Source organism: Toxorhynchites rutilus, chromosome 1, assembly GCF_029784135.1.
Source record: "Toxorhynchites rutilus septentrionalis strain SRP chromosome 1, ASM2978413v1, whole genome shotgun sequence".
Classification (NCBI taxonomy): Eukaryota; Metazoa; Arthropoda; class Insecta; order Diptera; family Culicidae; genus Toxorhynchites; species Toxorhynchites rutilus.
The window spans coordinates 20,050,294-20,074,095 of record NC_073744.1 but is presented as its reverse complement, the minus strand read 5'-3'; the positions used below and the strand labels follow the sequence as shown (position 1 = coordinate 20,074,095).

The 23,802-nt window shown below is 38.1% G+C and overlaps 1 protein-coding gene across 2 annotated transcripts; it reads right to left on the bottom strand.

The window, feature by feature from the left end:
* Positions 1-330: 330 nt before the first annotated feature.
* On the bottom strand, positions 331-23,802 carry LOC129761844 (acyl-CoA Delta-9 desaturase). Of its 2 annotated transcripts, none has more exons than XM_055759637.1 (7): positions 23,374-23,802; positions 6,568-6,972; positions 6,377-6,507; positions 6,089-6,294; positions 922-1,107; positions 678-853; positions 331-609 (listed from the first exon to the last, which is right to left on the bottom strand). In XM_055759637.1, the coding sequence occupies exons 2-7, from the start codon at positions 6,896-6,898 to the stop codon at positions 446-448; spliced, it is 1,194 nt and encodes a 397-aa protein (XP_055615612.1). In that variant the 5' UTR covers positions 6,899-6,972; positions 23,374-23,802; the 3' UTR covers positions 331-445. The 2 variants fall into 2 exon arrangements, with proteins under 2 accessions (XP_055615612.1, XP_055615613.1); XM_055759638.1 differs by having other exon boundaries at positions 6,568-6,969.

The window sequence follows — 23,802 nt, the reverse complement described above, 5'->3', positions numbered from 1 at the left end:
TCATATGTATAAAAGTTCGGTTGTAAAAAGGAAGGGACAAATGATCTTCAAAGTGTAAAGTCTCTTAAGAACAAAGAAGGAGAAGAAGATTGGGATTTTTTTTGGTTTCTTACCTTTTATTATTTTGGTTGTGCAAAAACAAATATTTTAAAAAGCACAATAATTTGTATTAGGGTGTTGGAGAAAAACTCAACCGTGAAATTTTATCATCGATTAACGTGACACAACTTACAACTCATCTCATCAATGCGTAATGCTAATTCATTAATGACCAAGAAGTCTCTCAATTGGTTCTGTAGTTATGAAGGCGGGTGTAGAATGAAAAATCTGTTTCTTCAATTAGACAACAAATGCTTTATTTCTTCTTTTGAATAAAGTTCAAACTTCATATTTTAATATATTCAACTTTGTTTTTCATAGCACACTTGTTGATATCACGGCTCGTTCACTCCTGCTGCCTCATAATGTCTTCCAAATCTTCCGCTGGAATGTCACCATCTCCGAAGCCCCACACGGCATCCTTGTGCGCGAATTCATCGCTGAGAAAGCGCGTTCCGTCCCCGTACTTGGCCGCCCTGCGTTCGATGATTCCCTGGGAGACCGATTTGCCTACGGGTGAACGAGAAAAAGTACTCACGTGCCCATTTACACAACGGAGGAGAGTCTAGGGTACTCACGTTCATAGGCCCATCCGAGTTTGGCAAAGGCATCGATGAAACCGGTGGTTACATTGAACATGTAGTTTCCCAGCTCTCCGGTTTTGTAATCCCAGGGAAATACGTGGTGGTAGTTGTGCCATCCCTCGCCCATCGCTGCGATGGCAACTGAAAGGTTTTCCACTGGGCTGATGTTCCTTGAAGCCGAAAAAAAACGAATTTAGTTTTGAAATTGGGAACATTTATTTTGAGAACTGTTACATACTTATCGTAAGGTCGATTGCCGAACATGTGCGCGACACTGTTTACGAAAAAGGCAATGTTGAGGGTGGTTGTGAACCGAAGGGTGAAGCAGACCCAGAAAGCTACCCATATGTTTTCGGACCAGTAGTAATATGGCACTAGCACTGGGAGGCCGATGACTAGTAGAGCGAACAAAACGGTGTAATACCTGTGATGAAAATTGAATAAAACGAAGTCTCATCAATGTCGGAGTTGTCACTATTTCAATACACTGCATTTCACAACTATAGAACCACTCATTTTTTTCTGAGTTTCCAGAGATATGTAATAAGTCGGTTGAATTGAAGTATATAGTGTAGAATACAATAACTATTTTCATTCATAAAACTGGCTATTTCAACTTTATTGTTGTGTTCAGGCGCAGAACATTCAAAAAACTATAATTCCAGTGTTTCGTAACTATAGAACCAGATGGAAAAACTCTTACTCCCTTACAAAATTAACGCCAATTTAACATGAAATACGATAAGTTTCTAATTCGTAGATCATCTTTAGTTCTAAATCAGTTCAAATAACCTATTCGGGGTGGTTTCGACCAAGCTGCGCCATGCTGTGGTGTGTATCTCGTTCTACGCAGAGGATACTGATCGTTTAGGCTCTTCAAATAACTCATAGTGTTTATAAGCTGCATCTACTATTCGTTCGATCTCTCCTAATAAGTTCCTGACAGGGTTTAGATTTGGTAAACAAGCTGACCAGCCCAGAATCTGAAACCCCCATTCATTAAACCATGCCATGACCTTCCAGATTTTATGAATTGATGCCAAATAACCCAATTATCAACCTGTTTTAGATGCAAAAATAGCAGTAATTGATTCTGAATACTTCGTTGCTCTTCTGACTGTTCATTCGTGTTGATGGTAAGCCATCTAAACCAGGCCTTTTTGTGAAAATTCTAAAAGAAAATGAGTGGTTCTATAGTTGCGAAACGCAGTATATAAGGATGTCTTAGATCATTCAGAAATTATCCGCGGTTATCTGTCACTGGATGGTGTTGATGGCCATGTATCAGACAATACAAGTCAAATTGTGTTGAAGAGCAATTCCAAGTGAAATCGACAAATGGCAAAACATGAGTATGTTTGATTCGAATGATTCGAGTGAATTTGTATTCCGTTTGGGTTAGAAGTAATATGAGTTTTCCACAGCAATTGGAATTTTTTTGACTCAAGTGTAACTTTTTAAAATGTATGTTTAGTAAGAGAAATATTTGATAATTTATATCTCACAAAATATGAATCATACCGAAATAGTGTCTTAGAATAAGTTATAGAATATTGATAATTAAACGCGAAAAAATATACACTGAGAAAAAACAATTACTTTTCAAAAATATAATTTCCAAAAAAACATGAATTTGCAATATCTAAAATACGTATTTTTAATTTTTTTAATTTTTTTTTCATATAAAATAGAAGTCATGATTCAACCGAACATTATGGGTACAAAAATGATTAAAATAATTTATAAAAAGTTACTCAGATTCAAACATCGTTAGTCAGTCGAACAATCTTCCTTATAGAGTGAATAACAGTTTACCACAATGGACTGCAACAACATTTTATCGTGTTGAAGACCGTTTCCGAAAATCGGTAAGAAATGTTCATCTGAAAAACGTTTCTTGCCCGTGTCCGTGATGGAGAAACATAAGTTAATGGGATGCAATGCCCTTTTAGATACATCTTTGAAAATTCGCGGATCATGCCGTTTATCTTCGATTCACAAACACAACACGTGAATTAGATCAGACAAAAAAAAACCAAACAAAGTATGTAGGCAAGCGAACACTTCCTCCAAAGGTGTTGAAAAAAAAAGATAAATTGGAAGTTGCTGACGGTACATCTCTCATTATTTGCTTGTCTTGTGTGCATCGCAAATTAAGTGTTCAATGACCCCCATTCTTAGGTAAGATATCATCGATCTTCTAAAGGTATCCACACTCAATTATTTGTTGTTGTCACTGTGTATAATTGAGTTAAACGAATCAATTTCTATCAGATTCGTCAGCATGATGATTCTGACGAAACTGAACAACGATGTGAGAGACAATTTTTCACGCTAACCAAATCTCACTCAAATGTGCCATCCATCGTTTCGCTGTTCTAAAACATGTCGTGAAATGCAACACTATGAACTGATTGTAACTTCCTTCTCAACCTTGGTTCTTCAAATGTACATGAAAATTGTTGATTCTTACTGTAGACAATTTTTGTTGAACCACGCGATTTAGGTACATAAATAAATGGTGCGTTTGTTTCCTCGAATTCACATCAGATATTCAAGCTGCTGCTGAGTCCAACACTGATATGTTGAGCTTATTGATCTTCTCATGATTGTATGTTTTTGATTAGTTTGGACGAGGCAAACATTGTTAGAAAAGGTACTTTCCAAGAAACTCGAATCAGCCCAAAAAAACCAAATGAGTGGATCATTCAACTTCAATAATAGGAAAAAAGTGAAGAGAGCTCTTTCGAATGTTTATCAACCAAATATGTCCACCAATGACTCCATTTATTTGTTCGGCAAAAATTTGCGCTTTCCACTCATTTAAATATAAGGTAGGGGAAAAAGTTATCCATTATTTTTGAGTGAAATTCAAAATTATTTTCAATATGCTTCAAATTAATAAAATTTGTTGTCATTCTAAAGGTAGCTTCATAATGCCTCTGTCATAGAAGTTTTAGTCGATATTGGCGAAAAACTCAGATAATAGTTTTTTACGGTCTACTCTTAATCCCAATTTCTTATCACTCAGGAAGTTTTACAATGCAAAAAACAATCCAAACGTGACATGGCGACCAGGGATTCGTGGTTGAGTAAATTGTTCCACCGCTCGAAATAGACTGACTGCCCTTCGCTCCTAGACCTCACATTTTATGCGGTTTGACTGACTAATTTCAAGGAGTGGGGCTTGCGATGTAGTTTTCGCTTCTTTGATGATGTTTTGAATGATAGAAATGGCTTGAAATGACCAATTTGGAAAATTAAAACTAGAGACGAATGAACTCTCCTAGTTTTAAGTCTCTAGCATCAACAAAAACAACAACTTAAACTAAACTCTCGACCATCAGAAGCATGTAATATACTATATTGGCTTAAAAGTCCCGGGATTTTTCAACAGATGGCGTCACTAAAAATTGAACAAGATTCATTTCGAGAGGTATGTCTGTCACTAGCTTATGTGTGAAGTTTCATGACATTTTGTTTATTTGTTCACAATCTACAGTTGTTTAAGTGTCACTTCCTGAGCATTTGTATGGGAAATGGGAAAAAAATATCGTATTTTATCAAGAATTGTTTTTTGATGGGAAAAACTCCTGAACAATCAATGCAGTGGTTGACGAAATGTTATTCCTTTTTTGCTTCTTCGAGAGCACCAGTTTATCGGTGGTTTAGTGAATTTAAAATGGGCCGTACAAACACCGCAGGTGCACCTCGCTCTGGGAGACCAAAAGAGACTCGTTTTGAACGATCGTAAAGTGAAGTTACACGAGTTAGCTGAGGCCGTAGGCATTTCAAAAGAACGAGTGTGGTACATTTTGCACGACATTTTGGACATGAAAAATCTAACGCGCGATGTTTGCTGACCGTCGACAAAAAACAGCAGCGCGCTGATGATTCAACAGTCGGTTTGGCGTTGTTAAAGTGTAATCGAGTGGACCTCTTTCGACGTTTTGTAACAATTGATGAAACGTGGTTCCATTACCATACTCCTGAGTACAATGGGCAGTCTGCAGAGTCACTGACAAGCCACGAAAGCCGGCCAAAGCGGTCAAAAAACCAACGGTCGGTCGGGAAGATTTTAGACTCCGTTTTCTAGGATGCGCATGGCATAATCTTTATCGATTATCTGCAAAAGGGAAAAACAATTAACGGCGAGTATTATTCAGCATTATTGGGCCGTCTGAACGACGAAATAAAAAAAAAACCGCCCAATATAGTGAAGAAAAAAGTTCTGTATCATCACGACAACCCACTATCGCATACGTCCTTAAAAGCGATGGCCATGTTGGACCAATTACGATTCCAATTGGTTGCTCACCCACAATATTCTCCAGACTTGATCCCCAGTGACTGCTATATGTTCCCAAGCCTCAAGCGGTGGCTCCAGGGAGTGGTTAGCGTCACACCTAACATGCCGGGGGTTCGGGTTCGATTCCCGTTCTAGTTGGGGGAATTTTTCCTCAACAAAATTTCCTCCGACTTGCACTGTGGTCATGCGTTTTCTAGAGTTTGCCACTCAGGATGCATTCTAGGTGTGTAATTTGGCATAGAAATCTCAACTAAGTATCTCAGAAACTGGGGCATATTTCGAAGACCTAGACGTTTCGTACTACAGAAAGGGAATTGAAATGATGGAAACTCGCTATACCAAGTGTATATCACTCGAAGGAAACTATGTTGAGAAACAAATACAGCTCTGCCCAAATTGTTTTTATTAAAAATCCCGGGACTTTCAGCCCATGTAGTATGTGCCGCACATCAGCGGAAAATTAATCGTATTTCTGTTTCTATAGAGTGCAGATAAACAGGATGTGAGGGCAAGGACTGCTTTTACGAATCGACCAATCAGAACGCGGGATTTTAATTAAGATCATGGTTGAGATTGCGATGAATAATTATGGAGTGCCCTAATCGATTGGTGCAGAAAACTGGTAAATTCATCAGGAAATGACTGAGCAATAATTGTGAGTACAAGAGAAAGCTTGTATCTTCGATTTTGACCAAACAGAACGCAGGATTTTCGTTTGGGTAATGGATGAGATTTTCATCAATGTAATAAATTGTGATGAAATACCCAAATCGATTGACGCAAAAATCTCATTAATCCATCATGAAATTACTGAGCAATAAGCTCTTGAAATTGTTTTTTTTCATGATGTGATGAATTTTCATTTTCCAATTTGTACCCCCAATATGCTCCCGAAAGACGGAATCCCACGTCAAAAGGAAATATGGTACTTCGCACTACTATAGAAATATAGTAGCAAAAAATGATTTTATCGCAAGTCGCATCTCATTTTACAGAAAACCAATTAGGAGTATTAAAATGTGAATGAGTGAAAAAAACACACAAAAAACAACACAACACACTGTAAAAACATCACACTTAATGTTTGCGAACTCACTTCCTCTGCCACATGACGACCTCATCCGCCTCGAGGTCGCTCATGTCGATTATCTTCCGCTTGGCCACCACCTCCGGATGGGGCGTCAAGAACACCCAGCCCACGTGAGCGAAAAAGAAACCCCGCTTGGCGTTGTGAGGATCCGCGTCCGTTTCCGAGTACTTGTGGTGCACCCTGTGGTCGTGGGCCCAGGTGTAGGCGTCTCGCTAAAAACATACAGAAACATGATCAGTGAATTATATCTATTCATTGCAATTCTCGTTAATTTGATTCGATTCCTATCCATACCTGCCCACAGATGGTGAAGAGGAACATCAACAGCACGCGTAAAGGCCACTTGGCTTTGTACGATTTGTGGGACCACAGCCGATGGGCCCCGGCTGTTATTCCGAAGCCGGAACCCCAAATAAGTAGGAGAGCTGGGAAAACAAACATATCGTTCCAGAAGTTCTGGTTATTCTAGAACCATTTATACTCACTCCACACGATTGTGTAGAATTTAACCTGCAACGTGAGCAGCTGCCACACTCCTATGACGAAGCCCACATGCAGAAAGAGTTGTGCAAAAAAATCTGGCCATCGGATTTGTGGCCGAAATTCTCCCTGAGTGTTTTCTTCCTTGTCCCTGATTTGATTGTTGTTATCATCGCTGCTGACTAGTTTATCCGCACTGCTGGCTGAGGTTGTACTGTTGTGAAGTCGTTGATGAACTGTCGTCGTCGTCATCGTCGTCGTGGGTGTGGGAGCGCCCTGGCAACCGCCGGCACTGCTAACCACCGGAATCACTGGGTCTCCAATGTCTGGCGCCATTTGTGCTGTTAGCGCTTGAGGAACGTTGGCCGGACAGGTTGGTGTTCGAATAAGATATGCGCGAACCACAGCTGCTGGAGAAATCGATAAAGCAAATTGGGAATTACATTATCAAGCACGAACAGGTGAGTACTAGTGTAAACAAATTTCTGTAATTGCCAACGCTAGTGAGGAAATATGATCTTATCAGCTGGCCGTTGCATGCGACATCGCATCGGCTACGAATCTAATCATTTCCAGGGAATGGGACAGTTGTGGTATTGATTAGGTCACGCGAATGATTCATTTGTGGGCTACCAGACGGGTTCAAGGATGGATATTCCTAGATTGTGACTTGATTCAAAAAGAATACCATATACGTTTGATGAATCTCAGATCCGACACCAGACGAATATCTCGCATCAGTTCCGAAGTCGATCACGTTATCATCATTATTAGAACAGTTTGAGCAAACAGGTGCTAGCATTGATTGATTGAAACTCGAACAACTGGCTTTGAAGCAACAAGTTAACGGTGGTGATAAAATCGGTCACACCTCCAACTCCCAATACTTCCCATTTCCCAAATGTCTACAAACATCCCACACATCCCACTGAACTATACTCGTTTTACGATGCGTCTACTCATATCCTGTGAGCGTCCAATATGAGTCAGCCCCAAACAAACAGAGAGTGGTTTTGTCTATTTGCCGTCTCAAATCTTGCACGAGCCAAAAACAAACGCGACGCGTTATCGGCATGGTTGAATTTGTTGTTCATTTGTTCTTTTGTTTTTGTGTATATTTGCCCCGCCGTTCTGTCGGCTCGTGCCGCCAGCTCGAATGGGTATGAACATATATGTGTTCAGGTTTGGAGTGGATCGCGACGTGAATGGCGACGGGTGCGACACACGAGGGAGATGATGTAATCTAGAGGTGCTGCTCATTCTTACGAAATTGTTCTCTACGCACTGACGCTGGGGTGGTTCCAATTCAATCGTACGATTAACACGTTGAGCCTCAAATTTTTCTGGCTACGCTTTCTATTCAGCCCGCATCATGAGTGTTTTCATAAAATCAGTGTTGGCCCTGGCTCCCAAAAATACTTATTGTATAAATACGAAATAGTCAGGAATTCGACTAGAAAGTAGTCACAATTTGTAACACATCCGAAATCAAACCATATACTTTTTATTTTCTTATTTTGTAGCTGTCAGTCCCAGTCAGTCAGTGTTTTTCTTCCAAAAAGCTCAATGTCGGCCCGTAGGGACCGACGCTGGTCTCAACGTGTTAATTGATTCGGCGACAATAACTGTTAACTTTTTCACTAAATTTAGTAGGTTAACGACTGATTATTATTCTGGCCCGACTACATTACATATTTAAATACCAGATTTCAGATTCAGTTTCAGATTTCGCATTTAGATCTATTTTTGATTCGAATTCCGTAGCGGTTCCTCGAAGATTCCATTATTACACATTATTACACACAGATCCAGAATTTTTAAATCGAATATTATACTTTGATTACAGATTCTGACTCCTTAACACATTAAGAACCGCACGTTTTGTAGCAAACTTGAACGCGTCATTTGTTCGGATTCCACGAATGAGATCGTTTCCTTCGATGTGGATGAGACGAAGGCGAGGCATCGGTAGGCCTTGTTAGATTCTTGGGAAACCAAGGATTTAACCTTCAAGTGTAGAAAACACTGGTTATTTCGGGATTCATCCGTAACAGACGGAACGCGAAACACGAGAAATCCCGTAAGCGGTCCGCAATGAGTTAAGAACATACCAGAATGAGATGCCCATTTTTCGAACACTAGCCTCAGCTCCCAGTTTCTAAACTATATTTCAAGCTTCAGGGCATAAATACAGTTTTAAGAATCAGAGCACAGATATTAAATGTTACTACAGTTGTAGACAAAATAAAAATACCTCCGTCATGTGCTTAAATTTCATTTCAAATATTTCATTAACCCATAGACTCTAGCTCCTTCCAGATTAGTTTTTTCTGGAACAAATCCGTGAAAAATTTCTTCCTTTCTTTCTTCCTTTGAGTGGTTGAGTTTTTATTTTTAATCCAGTCTACACTTATGGTTAAAGTGGAAGGAAGCCACAAATGGCTGCCACAATGGCCCACACTTCTTTCATCTCCGTCCCTTACCTCTCGTCCAATATGCCAAAAAATTTCAATAATTTTGCAAACAATGGGAAGAAAATTATCGTTTTCACACATTTCCCATCAAGTAATATCAACCAAACTCTAATCTATTACTCTCAAGATATTAAATTTTCATCTGCCGTGGCAATGTATGATGAAAAACGTCGGAAAACTCGAGCTGGTGCTCTGAAAGTTAATTCATTTTTTCAATTTTCCGCAATGGTTTTGTTTGTATTGGTTATTTTTTCGACACTGATGCCAGACAACATCATCGAAACAGCTATAACAGAGATGGCCAAACGGTAGTCCGCGGTCTACCGGTCGCCCGCGTAGGTATTCCTAGACGCCCTAGCTGGTCTAGGATAGTGTCACCTCCAAACGCAATAGATTTGAATATATAATCCCACCTTTTGCCGTGAATATTTTATAAGGTGTTTATGCTAACCTTAATAAAACATATCAGTTGTAGAAGTAGATTTTTCTTCTCTTCTATATCTCTTCTATATCCAGCATCGGCCATAACTTGTAATAAAGCAAAAAATTGTCACTAGGAACAATTTCAACAATGTTTTCTCCAGAAATATCATTTATTAAATGACCAATTGAAAATGCTGAAAACATCCGGCGTAAGGTTTCGAAAATCAATAAAAACTGAATTTTCGAAGAAAACTTCGCCTTTGAAGAGTGCGAATGCGAGTTTTAATGCATCATCGTTATTTTAATTTTAAAACTATGATAAGTAATGTGAATTAATTGTGCATATTTCTTTCAAGGAATATAGCCATGAATAGTGCAACAGTGATGAATGAGAAATAATAAATTTCTATAATTAAATATCCAATATTTCCGATAGAGGGTCCTTATACCTCTAGGTAATTGAGGGATACAATAATCATCTTGAGTGAATTTTTATGGAAAATAAATGCTTTGTATGTTCATGAATGACAATTTCCTTAAAAAAAATCGACGATATTGATTGATGATACTTTACAGAAAATAAAGTATTACTTATCAATTATTTTGTAACCGATAATTATTTTTATTCTAAGGAATAATTTATCATTGAATATTTATTAGTATGACCTATGTTTTTCCTTTAATTAAAACGTTGATCTCCGCTTCGGTCTCTAGGGGCCGATGTTGAACTTTTAGGTAGGAAAATGCTAACTGACCGGGACTGACAGTTACAAAATAAGAAAATAAAAATGCATACTGTTTGTTTTCAGATGTTTTACGAAATCTGACTACTTACTAGTCGAATTTATGACTATTTTCTATTCATGCAATAAGTATCTTTGGAAGCTGAGACCGACACAGACATTGTGCAAACGCTCTTGATCCGGGTTGAATGGAAAGCGCATCAATAAAAATTCGAGACTCAACGTGTTAACCCTCCTAGATCCGAGCATACAGTCTCACAGACAGACCAAATTTTGAGAAGGTTGAATTAAAAGACTATTGAAACTGAATGAAGTTGAAGAAAAAGTATTTTCTGGAGTTTTTTTATTTAATTTTAACTTTTACTAAAGGGTGTGTCACATCAAATTGCATCACGGAAAAAACGCTGTAGAAATTCGCCCAGTAGACCGATCCTTTTGAAAATTTTAGACAGAAAATAATAACTATTAAACAACTTTTGGCAATTTCTTTTTATTCATACTTCGAGCCCAAGCCCGTATGCTCGCACCTTCCTCTTTACCCCGTCCATAAGGTTCTGTACAACGTCAGATTGTAGTTTTTTTTTGAACAGAAATCCATTTTCTCTTGAAGTCCGCCTCCGATTTCACAACTTTTGGGTTCTTCCGGAGGGCCTGCTTCATAATCGCGCAATATTTCTCTATTGGGCGAAGCTCCGGCGCGTTGGGCGGGTTCATTTCCTTTGGCACGAAGGTGACCCCGTTGGCTTCGTACCACTCCAACACGTCCTTTGAATAGTGGCACGAAGCGAGATCCGGCCAGAAGATGGTCGGGCCCTCGTGCTGCTTCAATAGTGGTAGTAAGCGCTTCTGTAGACACTCCTTAAGGTAAACCTGCCCGTTTACCGTGCCGGTCATCACGAAGGGGGCGCTCCGCTTTCCGCAAGAGCAGATCGCTTGCCACACCATGTACTTTTTGGCAAACTTGGATTTCTGCTTGCGAATCTCCTCCGGAACGCTGAATTTGTCCTCTGCGGAGAAGAACAACAGGCCCGGCAGCTGACGAAAGTCCGCTTTGACGTAGGTTTCGTCGTCCATTACCAGGCAATGCGGCTTCGTCAGCATTTCGGTGTACAGCTTCCGGGCTCGCGTCTTCCCCACCATGTTTTGCCTTTCGTCGCGGTTAGGAGCCTTCTGAACCTTGTATGTACACAGGCCCTCCCGCTGCTTGGTCCGCTGGACGAATGAACTTGACAAATTCAGCTTATTGGCGACATCCCGGACCGAACTTCTCGGATCACGTCTAAACTGCTTAACTACGCGCTTGTGATCTTTTTCACTGACGGAGCATCCATTTTTGCCGTTCTTTACCTTCCGGTCGATGGTTAGGTTCTCGAAGTATCTTTTTAGTACTCTGCTGACCGTGGATTGGACGATTCCCAGCATCTTACCGATGTCCCGATGTGACAACTCCGGATTCTCGAAATGAGTGCACAGGATTAATTCACGACGCTCTTTTTCGTTCGACGACATTTTTCCAAATTTACGAAAAATTTACAGTGAAGCATGGCCTACGTGATCTATACACTCTTATCTGATTATAAGCGAAAGCTGAAGATATAATTCCTAAAAATTAAATTACAGCGTTAATACAGCGTTTTTTCCGTGATGCAATTTGAAGTGACACACCCTTTATTTTAAATGAATACAAATAACGCCTATAAATACACAACAGCAAAATTACAGAGACAAGCACAGCCTGTGGTTGAAACTTTGTTATATTCTCTAGTACTACATTCATTTTCTAACAATTTTTTGATACAGTCAACGTTGATAGATAAGAGTTCGGCTCCTTTAAACCTATGTAACTGAGCCTGTAAAAATAAATGACTTAAATAAAAAAAAAAAACGTTGATAGACCGCCGGCTAACATTTAAACAATTAGTCGCCCGTAATGGCCAAAAGTTTGGGCACCCTTGAGCTATAAAAACCACTCAATAAAATGTTATTCCTGAGTCATAGAGTTTCATGTTATGAAAATCAATAAAATAAAATTCTGTTGATATCAGTACAGCTATTATTTTTTAGTGATGAAACGGATAGTAGTTTGGCCGGATACCGAATATCCGGTAAGCTTCGAGGCCGGATAGCCGGATATTCGGCTTTTGATTTGCGAACATGAAACTGGAAGAAACTGTATGTGTGCATGAACAAAAAAAAAAAAGGATTACATTTCAGGGAGAAGGATCAACATATTTTTGCAATAATATAATGAACAATGATAAAACTTTCCGTTTAGAATGAATTTTCTTTAATAGAGTATCAAATATTCTACAAGGAATCTTGAACAGATATTTTTCTGATAAGGATTTTCTATCACAATGATGAGATTTTAGTGGGGTGTGTCCTCAGGTTTTATGGTTTTATGGAGCAATGCGTTTGACTTCTAATATCGTTTGATGAAAGAACAAGATTTATAAGCTCTCACCTCTCCTGTATATTCGAGGTAATTTATCATTTTGCTGCATAAAACATATAGTCAGCGACGAAATCGACTGTTATGTGAAAACACTTCAAATCGATCGCAATCACGATCCTAACATTTGGTGGCCATTCTAAGAAGTATCGTCAATTAACAAGATTTTTTAGAATTAATATTTATCTAATATTAATTCTAAAAAATTAGATAAATAATATTTATCTAATTTTGAATAAAAGTCTGGCATTTTAGTAATCAAACATTATTTTTAATTATGTATGAATGATGTTAATGAGCTATTTTCTTATGGTTTATCTTGTGTTAATGAGAAATTATTTATATTTTCTAATATCCGGTATCCGGTCGGATACCGGATAGTTATCGGATATCCGTTTCATCTCTATTATCTTTACGTTTAATGGTTCTATAATGGTTCTATAACTTTAACATTCGTTAACCAATTCGCTGCCAACACTAAATTATATGAAGTCATTCCCACTGCCATTTATATTTTGAGGGTTATTGTTTCTAAAACCCTGTTATTTCTTGGTAAGAGCATATATATTATCATATTATCAAAAAAATTCCTGTAGTAAATGTAATTTAAATGTAAATGTTAGGCAAAATTTTGCCTCCTGTATTTTGTTGTATTCGTCTCTTCCAGTAAATCAATAAAGTGGAGAGAAAAAGCGGAATATTTTGGGAAAACTCTGAAGGAAGGTAGGAAAATTTCGAAAATTTAATTCTCACATGTTCGAAAATTACATCATAATAAGCATTGTTAGTCCATTCGACGTATGCGCTATCGAAATTGATCTTTGTTCGTAAGTGGAAATGGATTCTTAGGCGAAATAACCCATTACCATATATTATATCTATAAATAAAAATGTAAGGCCAAATATGTCGGTAAGCGCAAAATCCGAGGAAGAAATGGTTCAATTGGAGTCATATATATTTCGTTGTATTCATCTGTTCCTGTAGATCACTATAGCGGAGAGAAAAATCGGAAAATTGAATTCCAATATGTTCTACAATTAGCTAAGCGTTGTTAGTCCATTTGATGTTGGCGCTAACGAAATTGATTTTAGTTCGAAAGTGGAAAATGCCATACAAATGAAATACAAATTTCTGCATTACTCGAGAATTAATCAAGAAAATGGAACAAATTTTGCATGTGGAGGTTTTAGGGTGCAATAAATGTTTTTATGGTGGTGAGACACCCCACCCCTCTCTCTAAGGGGGAACTGCCATACAAATGAAAGACAAATTTCTGCATAATTCGAAAACTAATCCAGCAAATGGGGCCAAATTTGTCATGAGAATGTTTTAGGGTGTAATGAATGTTTCTATGGTGGTTAGACTCTCCACCCCTTCTCTAGGGGGGGGGTCTGCCATACAAATGAAACACAAATTTATGCATTACTCGAGAATTAATCAAGCAAATGGAATCAAATTAGGCATATTGAGGTTTTAGGATGCAATAAATGTTTCTATGGTGGTTAGACACTCCACCCACTCTCTAAGGGTGGGCTGTCATACAAATGAAACACAAATTTCTGCATAACTCGAAAACAAATCAAGCAAATGGAGCCAAATTTGGCATGTGAAGGTTTTACGGGACACGAAACGTTTCTATGCTGAATACACTCCTCCCCCTTCTCTAAGGGGGGTTGCCATACAAACGAAACACAAACTTCTGCATAACTCGAGAACTAATCAAGCTCAATTTGGGATGTGAGGGTTTTTGGATATGAGAAATGTCTCTATGATTGTATGACAGCCCTCCAAACATGACACTTGAAATTTTTCGGAAAACTCTGAAGGAAAAAGGAAAAATTCGGAAAATTAAATTCCCATATGTTCTACAACTACATAGTGACAAGTGCTGTTAGTCCATTCGATATTTACGCTAGCGAAATTGATCTTTATTTGAAACTGGAAATGAATTTTAATGTGATGAAACGCACCCATATATCTTCTCGAACTCGAGGAAGGAATTGTCCGATTTAGGGCTGTCTTTATTCTATCATACTTTTTGAATAAAACATTTATTCCATGTAACGGATAAACATGATAGAGTGGTTGAAAAATCTTGACCGAGAATTGTGTCTGAAAATAATATGATATTATAATGATGAGTTTTGTTAGAAATACTAGGAATTTTATAGTAAAAGGTAAATTCAACGGGGTCGATTAAAAGATCAATCAATGAACAGTTCTGCGATTGGACCCATGAACTTGCTCATAGTAAGAAAACGTGAATGTTTGAAGGTATTGATAACAAAAACCAATTTCTCCAAATTATGTCATCCGTCGGCAGACACACATTTTATAAAATCGAATTATAATTATGAATTTCTAAAACGCGATATAACTTTATAATTATTTCAAAAATATAACAATTGTTTCTTTTGTAATATGGTGATTTTTTCCGATGACTACATTACATCGAGCATAGTTCAAACGAACACGTGATGACTCTGACAAACTTGATCAGTTTATTACACTAGTGTAATATAATATTTATACAGGTCGGACCCGATTATATACAAACTCGATTATATGTGATTCGATTATATACAACTTTGGACTCGATTATATTAAGTTTGGAAAAAAAAATTGTTTTTTTGTATTTCAAATATGACTTATTTCAAGAAGAAATGTAACTTTTCAACGTTACGGTGTAATTTTAGCGGCTATTACATGTACAGTGCGGCAAAAATCGTGATTTTTCAAGATTTTGCTTGAAAATTTAACCAGGAATTGTTTATGTCGATATTGTTCTATAACTTTGTCATTTTTGAAGTACGAACATATGCGTAGAAGGAGTTTTATCATCAAATATGATCATCTATCACCTCCTGAGAGTATCTGGATAAATTTATTTTTTTCATGTGAGAAAGGTCTTTTATGACTTTAAGGGGGTGAATCAAAAATCAAATTCCTCTTTTATATTCAAAAAACGAAAAATACATGCAAAAAAACCAATAATTTTTTTTTGTTTCGACTCGAATCCTGTATATAATTATACAGGATTCGATTATATACAGTGAAAAGAAATCAAAAACTGTATATAATCGAGTCCGCGCTGTATTAGAATTTGAATTTAAAAAATACACTCAGAGAATTTGAAAATTTTGTTTTGAACATTTCTAGTCGTTATTTTATGTTCGTACAACATTTTATCAAGTAATTCACGGGCAGAACTCAATTTCTATAACAATGCAATTCATACCCAAATTCAGAAAATCAGTTCCAACACAGGCATGTTGCCGCTTTAATTTCATTCACTCGTGATCATTGGCATATTTCCTTAACATTAACATTCACCACATGACTAAGCATTAAAGAGTTACGCTGATCGTTTGAGAAATAACAAAATTCGGGTAATAGAATCCGAGCCGATCTGCCCATCTAAGAAAAAGTGACAGGCTGGTTTGTGAGAACTAATCGTGTAATCAAGGTCCTGAATGGTTCAATATTCTATCCCTAAACCTTTTTCGTCGTTTATTGTCAATAGTAGACAGATTCATCGAAGTTTGTTTCTCGACGGAACGGATACCTTGCGGCGGAGCTGGATTACGATGGGTGGGCTGGTGGCATTTGCATCGACTCCGGAAAGAACAAGGAGAAGAGGAGTCCAGCGGGCGAGGTGGTAGTACCAGGTTGAACAGAACTCGAATTGGTGAATTGGTGGTTAGATAACTGGGATTATGCCAGTACCCGCACTGGCGAAACATTTCAAAGAAGAACTAATCTTTTAATGGAATATAGAATCATTGTAAATCAATTTTAAAAATGTACGAGGTATATTTTTATCGACGTAGGAAAGTACGACACGACAGGACAATCCATGACTGGACATCTAATCAAGAGTAATCATGCAATCTAACTTTCTCATCAATCACTATCTTAGAAGGCAATACATTGTTACAGCCATCATAAGGCCCGATTGGCCAATCACGTGTAATTCACATTTGCGAATCGTTCAAAACAATACAACCAACAGAGCTGTGACTAATCAATTAGTATTCCTGTTGAGTGCAACTAGCGTTGCATTGTCGTCACCCATCAGATAGTAACGGAGAGTGAAAATGAAAAACCACAACACTGTTCAGCAAGTGGCTGGCGGCTACCAGCTGGGTCGTGCGTCGCCCCCACCTCTCTCTCTCTCTCTCTCTCTCTCACACCCTCTGTTGATACTAATATTTCATAATCACAAACGACTGTTTTTGTTTTCAATCACTCGCCGGTCACTTACTGGTATTTGATGGAATTAAAAATTAAAACACGTGTTCACAGGCAGCACGTGAGCCCTTCAATAATGGTTCCAAACGAGGCGGCCTGCTTCGACCTCCTTGAGGCGGGCAAATCCGCGGACGGAAAAATTTCGTCACTTGCTGGCGCGATGCGTCAAAACCCTGATGAAATCGATTAACTGTCGCATATGCAAACATAATTCGGCCCCACCATACGGCTTTATGCGGTTAATAATTTAGACTGTTTGCGAGACGTTATTTTTAAACCTGTTGCATACTGGAAACGGTCGGTAGTCGGCGCTCGATTTTGGAAATTGCCCAAAAACCGAACCATCGCATCAGGGGCCGAAAGTGCCGGAACAAATTCGATGGGTACGTAACAGATCATATTCCGCCGACCGATCATCAATCGGTTCAATTGGTGCTAATTGATGCAAACAGATATGCTATGTGTGCGGCGTTCGGGGCGTCGAATCAAGTGACAGCCAATTGGCAACAGATTTTTGTTGCGTCCTTCTAATCGAGTAAATATTTGATACTTGGCTGTCGATAGTTTGTTCAATTTTCCCTCGTGTTGGGGAGGTTATGATTTGATACCTGAGAGAGAAGTGTATTGATACTGTAATTGAATTCGTTTCTTGTGGGTACCTTTTGGCGGTTTATACAATGTTGATGGAAGTAATAAAAAATTCTATTAAAGTAAAAGAAGAATATTTCCCCTTACTTACTCCCCTTACCAATCGTTTCAAACCGGATTAAACATGCGGTTCTATGATTTATAAATAAGTTTCTTCGCGAGAAATTTGAGTTTCCAGTTCAACAACCCGGAGAACGTATCGACTATGAATGATCCTTTCAAGAGACATGTTTTACTTTGTCATATTAACAGGTTGCCAGAAATGACAAACCTGGGGTGTGAAATATATAAATCGCGTAACTACAGGTCGTACGTACGGAGATCACCGATGACGACACCATTCGATGATGTGATCATTCACAGTTCTCACAGAGTGGATGTTGATTCTACTGATTCGAGTAGAGAATCAATGCACACCGTTAAATACATGTAAATTTTTGATGCCGCTCCAAAAATTTAATTAATGATCTAACTACATAAGCTGATAAATTGGCAAACAAATTGGAATGCAAAATAGATTTTGTGCATATCAGGATATTTAAAAAATGCTGCTAGGTGCATCCAGAACTAGTATGAATCCAAAAGATATTCACACCAAAATATTTATAAAAGTCTATGGTAAAGAGTGTATTACACACAAAACAAATTTCACCTAAATTACGGATTATGTTGAAACTTTCATAAAATAGAGGACTACCGATAGTTTGGATGCAGTAGCGTAGTGTGCGGGAGGCGAGAGGAGCGATCCGCCCCGGGTGTTACCCTCAGAGGGGTGACATCACTTATTTTTTCCTTTGTTCTCGGATGATGCCAACCTCAAAGTTATCAGTATGATTCAAAAATTATAAAAGTGCCTGCATCTCAGCTGTTTTGGTGCTCGAGATGTTTGCATCAAAAACATGGCTGCCTATGAGAGGCCTGACACCCATGCCATGATAGGTATATTATACTAGCTGACAAACTTCGTCCCGTCCAGAATTGATTTTTTGTTATGAATTTGAATTTGAAACATTCACATTTTTTTTACTAAGCGAACGTTCATAGGTCCAATCGCAGAACTCTTCATTGATTGTTCTTCTAATTGATCCTTCACGATTTCCTTTTACTATAAATTTCTACCAAAACGCGTCATTATAATATAAATCAAGAGAGAGAGAGAGAGAGAGAGAGAGGGTGAGAGGGGGTGGGGGGTAGGCTCCATTTGCTTGATTAGTTCTCAAGTTTTGCAGAAATTTATATTTCATTTTTATAACAGCCTCTTAGAGAGAGAAGAGTCTCAAATCACCATAAAAACATTTAACGTCCCCTAGAACTTCCACTTGCCAAATTCTGCTCCATTTGCTCGATTGGTTCTTAAGTTATGCATAAATTTGTGTTTCATTCGTATGGCAGACAAAGAGGGGCGAAAAGGACTTGAACTATCATAAGAACCTTCCCCGGCCCCAAAAACCCCTACATTCAATTTTACACGCCGATCGGTTCAGTAATTTCTAGGTCCATGAGAATCAAATAGACAGAAAGACAGACAGAAATCTGGGGGTAATATTGACAGGTGGTTAATTTGTATAGTTACATTTTGAATTTCCGATTTCTGTTAATGAGAACGCCTTCTACATGTTATTCTATAATATTTAAGCCACCCTATGGCAATGAATACTGATCAAAAGTGGAAAAGGGAAACAAAAACCGAAAATCATACATGATTCCGCGTGAGGATGTAATTTTAGCTGCTTCGATATTAAACATTTTGAGTGGTTTAATATGTGCTCCCTTGGCCGAGTGGTTAGCGTCATAACTAACATGCCGGGTGTTCGGGTTCGATTCCCGTTCTGGTCGGGGGAATTTTTCGTCAAAGAAATTTCCTCCGACTTGCACTGTGATCACGCGTATTCTAGAGTTTGCCACTCAAAATGCATTCAAGGCGTGTTATTTGGCATAGAAATCTCAACTAAGTACTAATAAAAATGACGCAAGCAATACTACGTTGAGACGGCGAAGTTCCTCTAGGAACGAAGGAAGAAGAAGAAGAAGTGGTTTAATATCAAAATTCAATTCGCTGATGGTTATATTTCGGTTTGTGAATTAACAGAGAAGAGATATTAGGTGTGTACGGAAAAGTAAATTCATTTTTGAGTTTTCAAAGATATGATTGAAGTTCTTCTCAACATATCCGTTTTGCCCCCACCTCCCTTTCGTGCGAGATGGGGCCAAAAAGGTTATAATAAAGGCCTAAATAGTGAAAAAATCAACGGGTCATAAGTCATCGAGTTAGTTAAAACTTGGAAACGGAACTATAAGCAGGTAACTAGTGCAAAACAAGAGCATGTATGACAAGACGCTCACGAAATTTGACCCTGTGAAGCAATCGGTCTTCACAAAAATATACGGTTTTTTATAAATTCGTTTATTTTTACTGGTTCAGTTACATAAGATTAAAGGAGCCGAATTCTGAAATAGATTTTTAAAACTTATATATATAGTTTTAAAAATCTATTTCAGAATATATATATATATATATATATATATATATATAAAGAACTTTCTCAAATTTATGTTTAGTAATGTATAAGGATATATGGATAATCACACACGAACATCGATAGCTCTAAGGAAAACATATATTTGGGACATGTAATCAAGGTCTAACCGAGCCAAGACATCTCTCACCGGCACATTGGGCTGCCTTCCTCTAGTTCGAAGGGAGTTTTCAAAATTCGATCTGGCGACAAGATACACCTCACACGACCAAACAACGTGTTCGATGTCGTGGTACACTCGGCCACAAACGCAGAGATTGTTGCCGGCCAGATTGAAACGAAAGAGTAGCGCGTCTCACGAACAGTACTTGGACATGAGTCGGGAGAAGGAGCGAATAAAGTCCCGACTCAAGTCCAGACTTTTGAGCCATGGTTTAAGACTAACCTTAGGGGAAATATACGGTTTGACAAAACATTTATTGTTAAGGACTGCAGAGCATAATTTCATTACTTCAAGCCGAAGAATAAACAAGTATATGTCACAGAGTGACTACAGAAGCGACTACCGCCTTTTATCCAAAAGCACACATGTTCCGTGTTGTTCTGGCCTGGAGTCTTGCCAACACGCGGAATATACTCGGAAGTGGTATACGGAAAATAATATATATACATTGCGCCTAAAGACTGCCATTCTCCAAACACCTACTCAGAACCTCGTCCGATCGAAAGATACTGGGCAAAAACGAATCAAAATTTGAGAAAATCGAAAGGAAAGACAAGCAATCAGCAATATTTCACAAAGATGAGGAAAACAGATTCGAAACCGGTGACCGAGGATACTGTGCAAAATCTTATGGCTAGAAACAAAGGTAACTCGAGCACTTGAATATAAATTTATTTCTTTATTTCGTCAAACTATAGTAGACAACAAATTACATACATTACATTACAATTACAATATTTTTAATGAATCATTTATAGCTATATTTATGAAAATCAATTATAAGAGGTATCATGTCTTTAGTATTAATAATAAATTACGAACTGCAACGCGATGAATTAAAAGCTTTTTGATATGAATTCGGAATAAAATTATCCCTTATTATGATTAATTATTCCTGATATAAATATAATATATTAAAGTGAATTTGAACTGCATGTTTTTCATTCGTTAAGTTTGCTATGTATATACCTAACTTTTGACGTTGGAGTATTCTATTCTATATCATTGACAGGGTCTTAACTCAACAATGTTGTTTGAATGCCAAAATGCCAAGGTTGTTTATAACAAAAGGAGCTTTTCATGATGATATCGCTATTTCGCATTTCGTTTTCAATTGGATCCTATGAAAAAGAGTCACCCTAGGAATCTGTTGGCGTAAAATGAAAAGAATCCATCAATCGTCGTTTGAACATGTGAGCAGCTTAGATCCTATAAAATTTATGAAAGGCATATTGTGTTCGCCCTCTATTGAAACGTTGCATTGAGACAAGAGGCTGTATAGCAATTAAATCCAAGTATTTATTAATGGAAAACAATGCATCCAGTAAAAGCCACAGAACGATTTACAACTTGAGTGCCGTTTTCAATGTTCTGTGCGTTATCATATTTGTGTTCTTTTCTTTTCCATGCCAAGAATCACTGCCTAGTTTACGTAAAATTGTTTGCACTCGGAACACTTCCAAGCAAATGCGGTTTTTTTTTCAGGAATAATGGTCATGTATCAACTATACCCTCAGAGAAATGTAGAATGGTCAATTGTAAGTTGTGCTCAATCATTTTTCGCCAAAAAATTTCGACCAAATGAAGAAAAACAAATCAAGACGTTCGTTTTCAGCGGTAATTTGAGTTTCTGGAATAGTAAAAAGTCACACGGGGCCATACCTGGAGGGTATTTGCTTGTTCAATCACATTTGTGCTCTCGAACTTAAATGAAAATTTCCGAAAATATATTCTGCAATATTTTCAACGAGCAAAAAAAGTTGATGATGTTTTGAGGGTATCACTTACGAAATGGCAATAAGAAATGGTTTGGGCAACAATTTGTTTTCATTGCTTGCGTCCAGCTTCGATAAAAGAAATGAATAATCAAGGGCAATTCCAGGTGAATATAAAGTACATATGTAATTTTATAAAGGTATTGTTTTTGCCGAAGCTCATCGTGGTGCAATTTACATCAGTCTTTTCTATGAAACACTTCATGTGAAGGTCGCTAAACTTGCAGACTACACTTATTCTTATATATGCCTAAATGTTCAAGGTAGACTAAACAATTGAAATCCATAAAATAGCTTTTTCATTTTTACACTCGACATGCCGACATAAACAGCTTAGTGCCTCCCTAGTGTTTAGAGCGGTCGTCATATTGAACATTTCCACGGAATTCTTTGGAGCACTTGTATCTATCGTAAACGCATTGTCACTCAAAGTAACGAAACTCCTCGAAATATTGAGTGTTACACTACATTTTAAATGTAATGTGCTAAACGTTGTTCCGTTTCCATCATTGAGAACGAGAAAAACCTAGTCCTTATTAACCTTTTTTTACGTGTGACACTGAGTGAATCAAATTAGGTAATTACCTGTCGCCTATCGAGCCGTAATGATTCAGGTAGATATGACCAATAAAAACAATTGGATGTCACGTACGCCCAGACACCATTTTTATCTAAGCTAAACACGACTCATAAAAACGATAGCCGAGATAACACCGTAACTTTACGTTGTAATCAAAGTGTCATTAAAGGCGAAATTTACTAAAGAAACGCACTCGTCTAGTACCGAGCACTCAAATGTATCATCATTACGGGGTTTGACGAATATTTGTGGGGCAGTGGGAAAGGTTCAATGCCAAAGGTGAATTAGCGGCGTGAGCTCACTGGACCATCAGGCAAGATTGGTAAAGAAGGATATCAAGCCGGAAACCGGATGCTAGCGTGACTTCGGGGCGTAGTAGTTAACTATCGAAACACTTCTTGTAATTTGATCTCAATGGAAAACACTGAATCGTTTAGAATCCGGAACGCCAACACAAACAACGGTTAAAACTATGATGGATACCAAAAAAAGGGAGGCGACACGATGCTTTTATGTGTCCACCGATAGTCTGTGCCAGTTTACACACCATGACGTAAGAGGCAAATTGTTATCGCCTAGTTACAACGGCACTGGTGCCGGATAACGGCAACATTTGAAAACTCATTGAACAAACACAGGTGCGAAAGGTGTACATATGGCTGATTAGCAGCGCGCCTATCGGAAGGACGACGATTACATCGCTGGCTCATAACCGTCGCTAAAAACTATTCGAAATTGCTCGTTTTATCATCGTGATTACTTACAAGACAACCGATTCCTTCGTCTTTGTGCCTCCCTTCCAATCACTTCTCCATAACAGTTTTCACAATTAACTTCAATTTAAACACTGATTGGTCTTGGTATAAGCATCAATGTCATCGGACACCAGTTGAAACTGTAGCGTAATTGGTCGATTAGATCCAACTTTTCTTTTATATTTTCTCGGATTTTGGTATCGACCTTGAATTTTAGCCATACAACGCACCCTTTCTTGGCCAAACTGAACCGGGGTTACACTCCATGAATCATTGGACAAACCGTTGATGAACCACAAAGTCTTTGATTATGTATCGATGCCGTTGTTATCGCTGTGTGTAGGTGGCCGGCACTAAACCGTGGGAAGTAAGTTTGGAATCGCGTCTCGCTCGATCAATCGCCAGTGACCGACTGGCTGACTGACTGACTGAGAACTA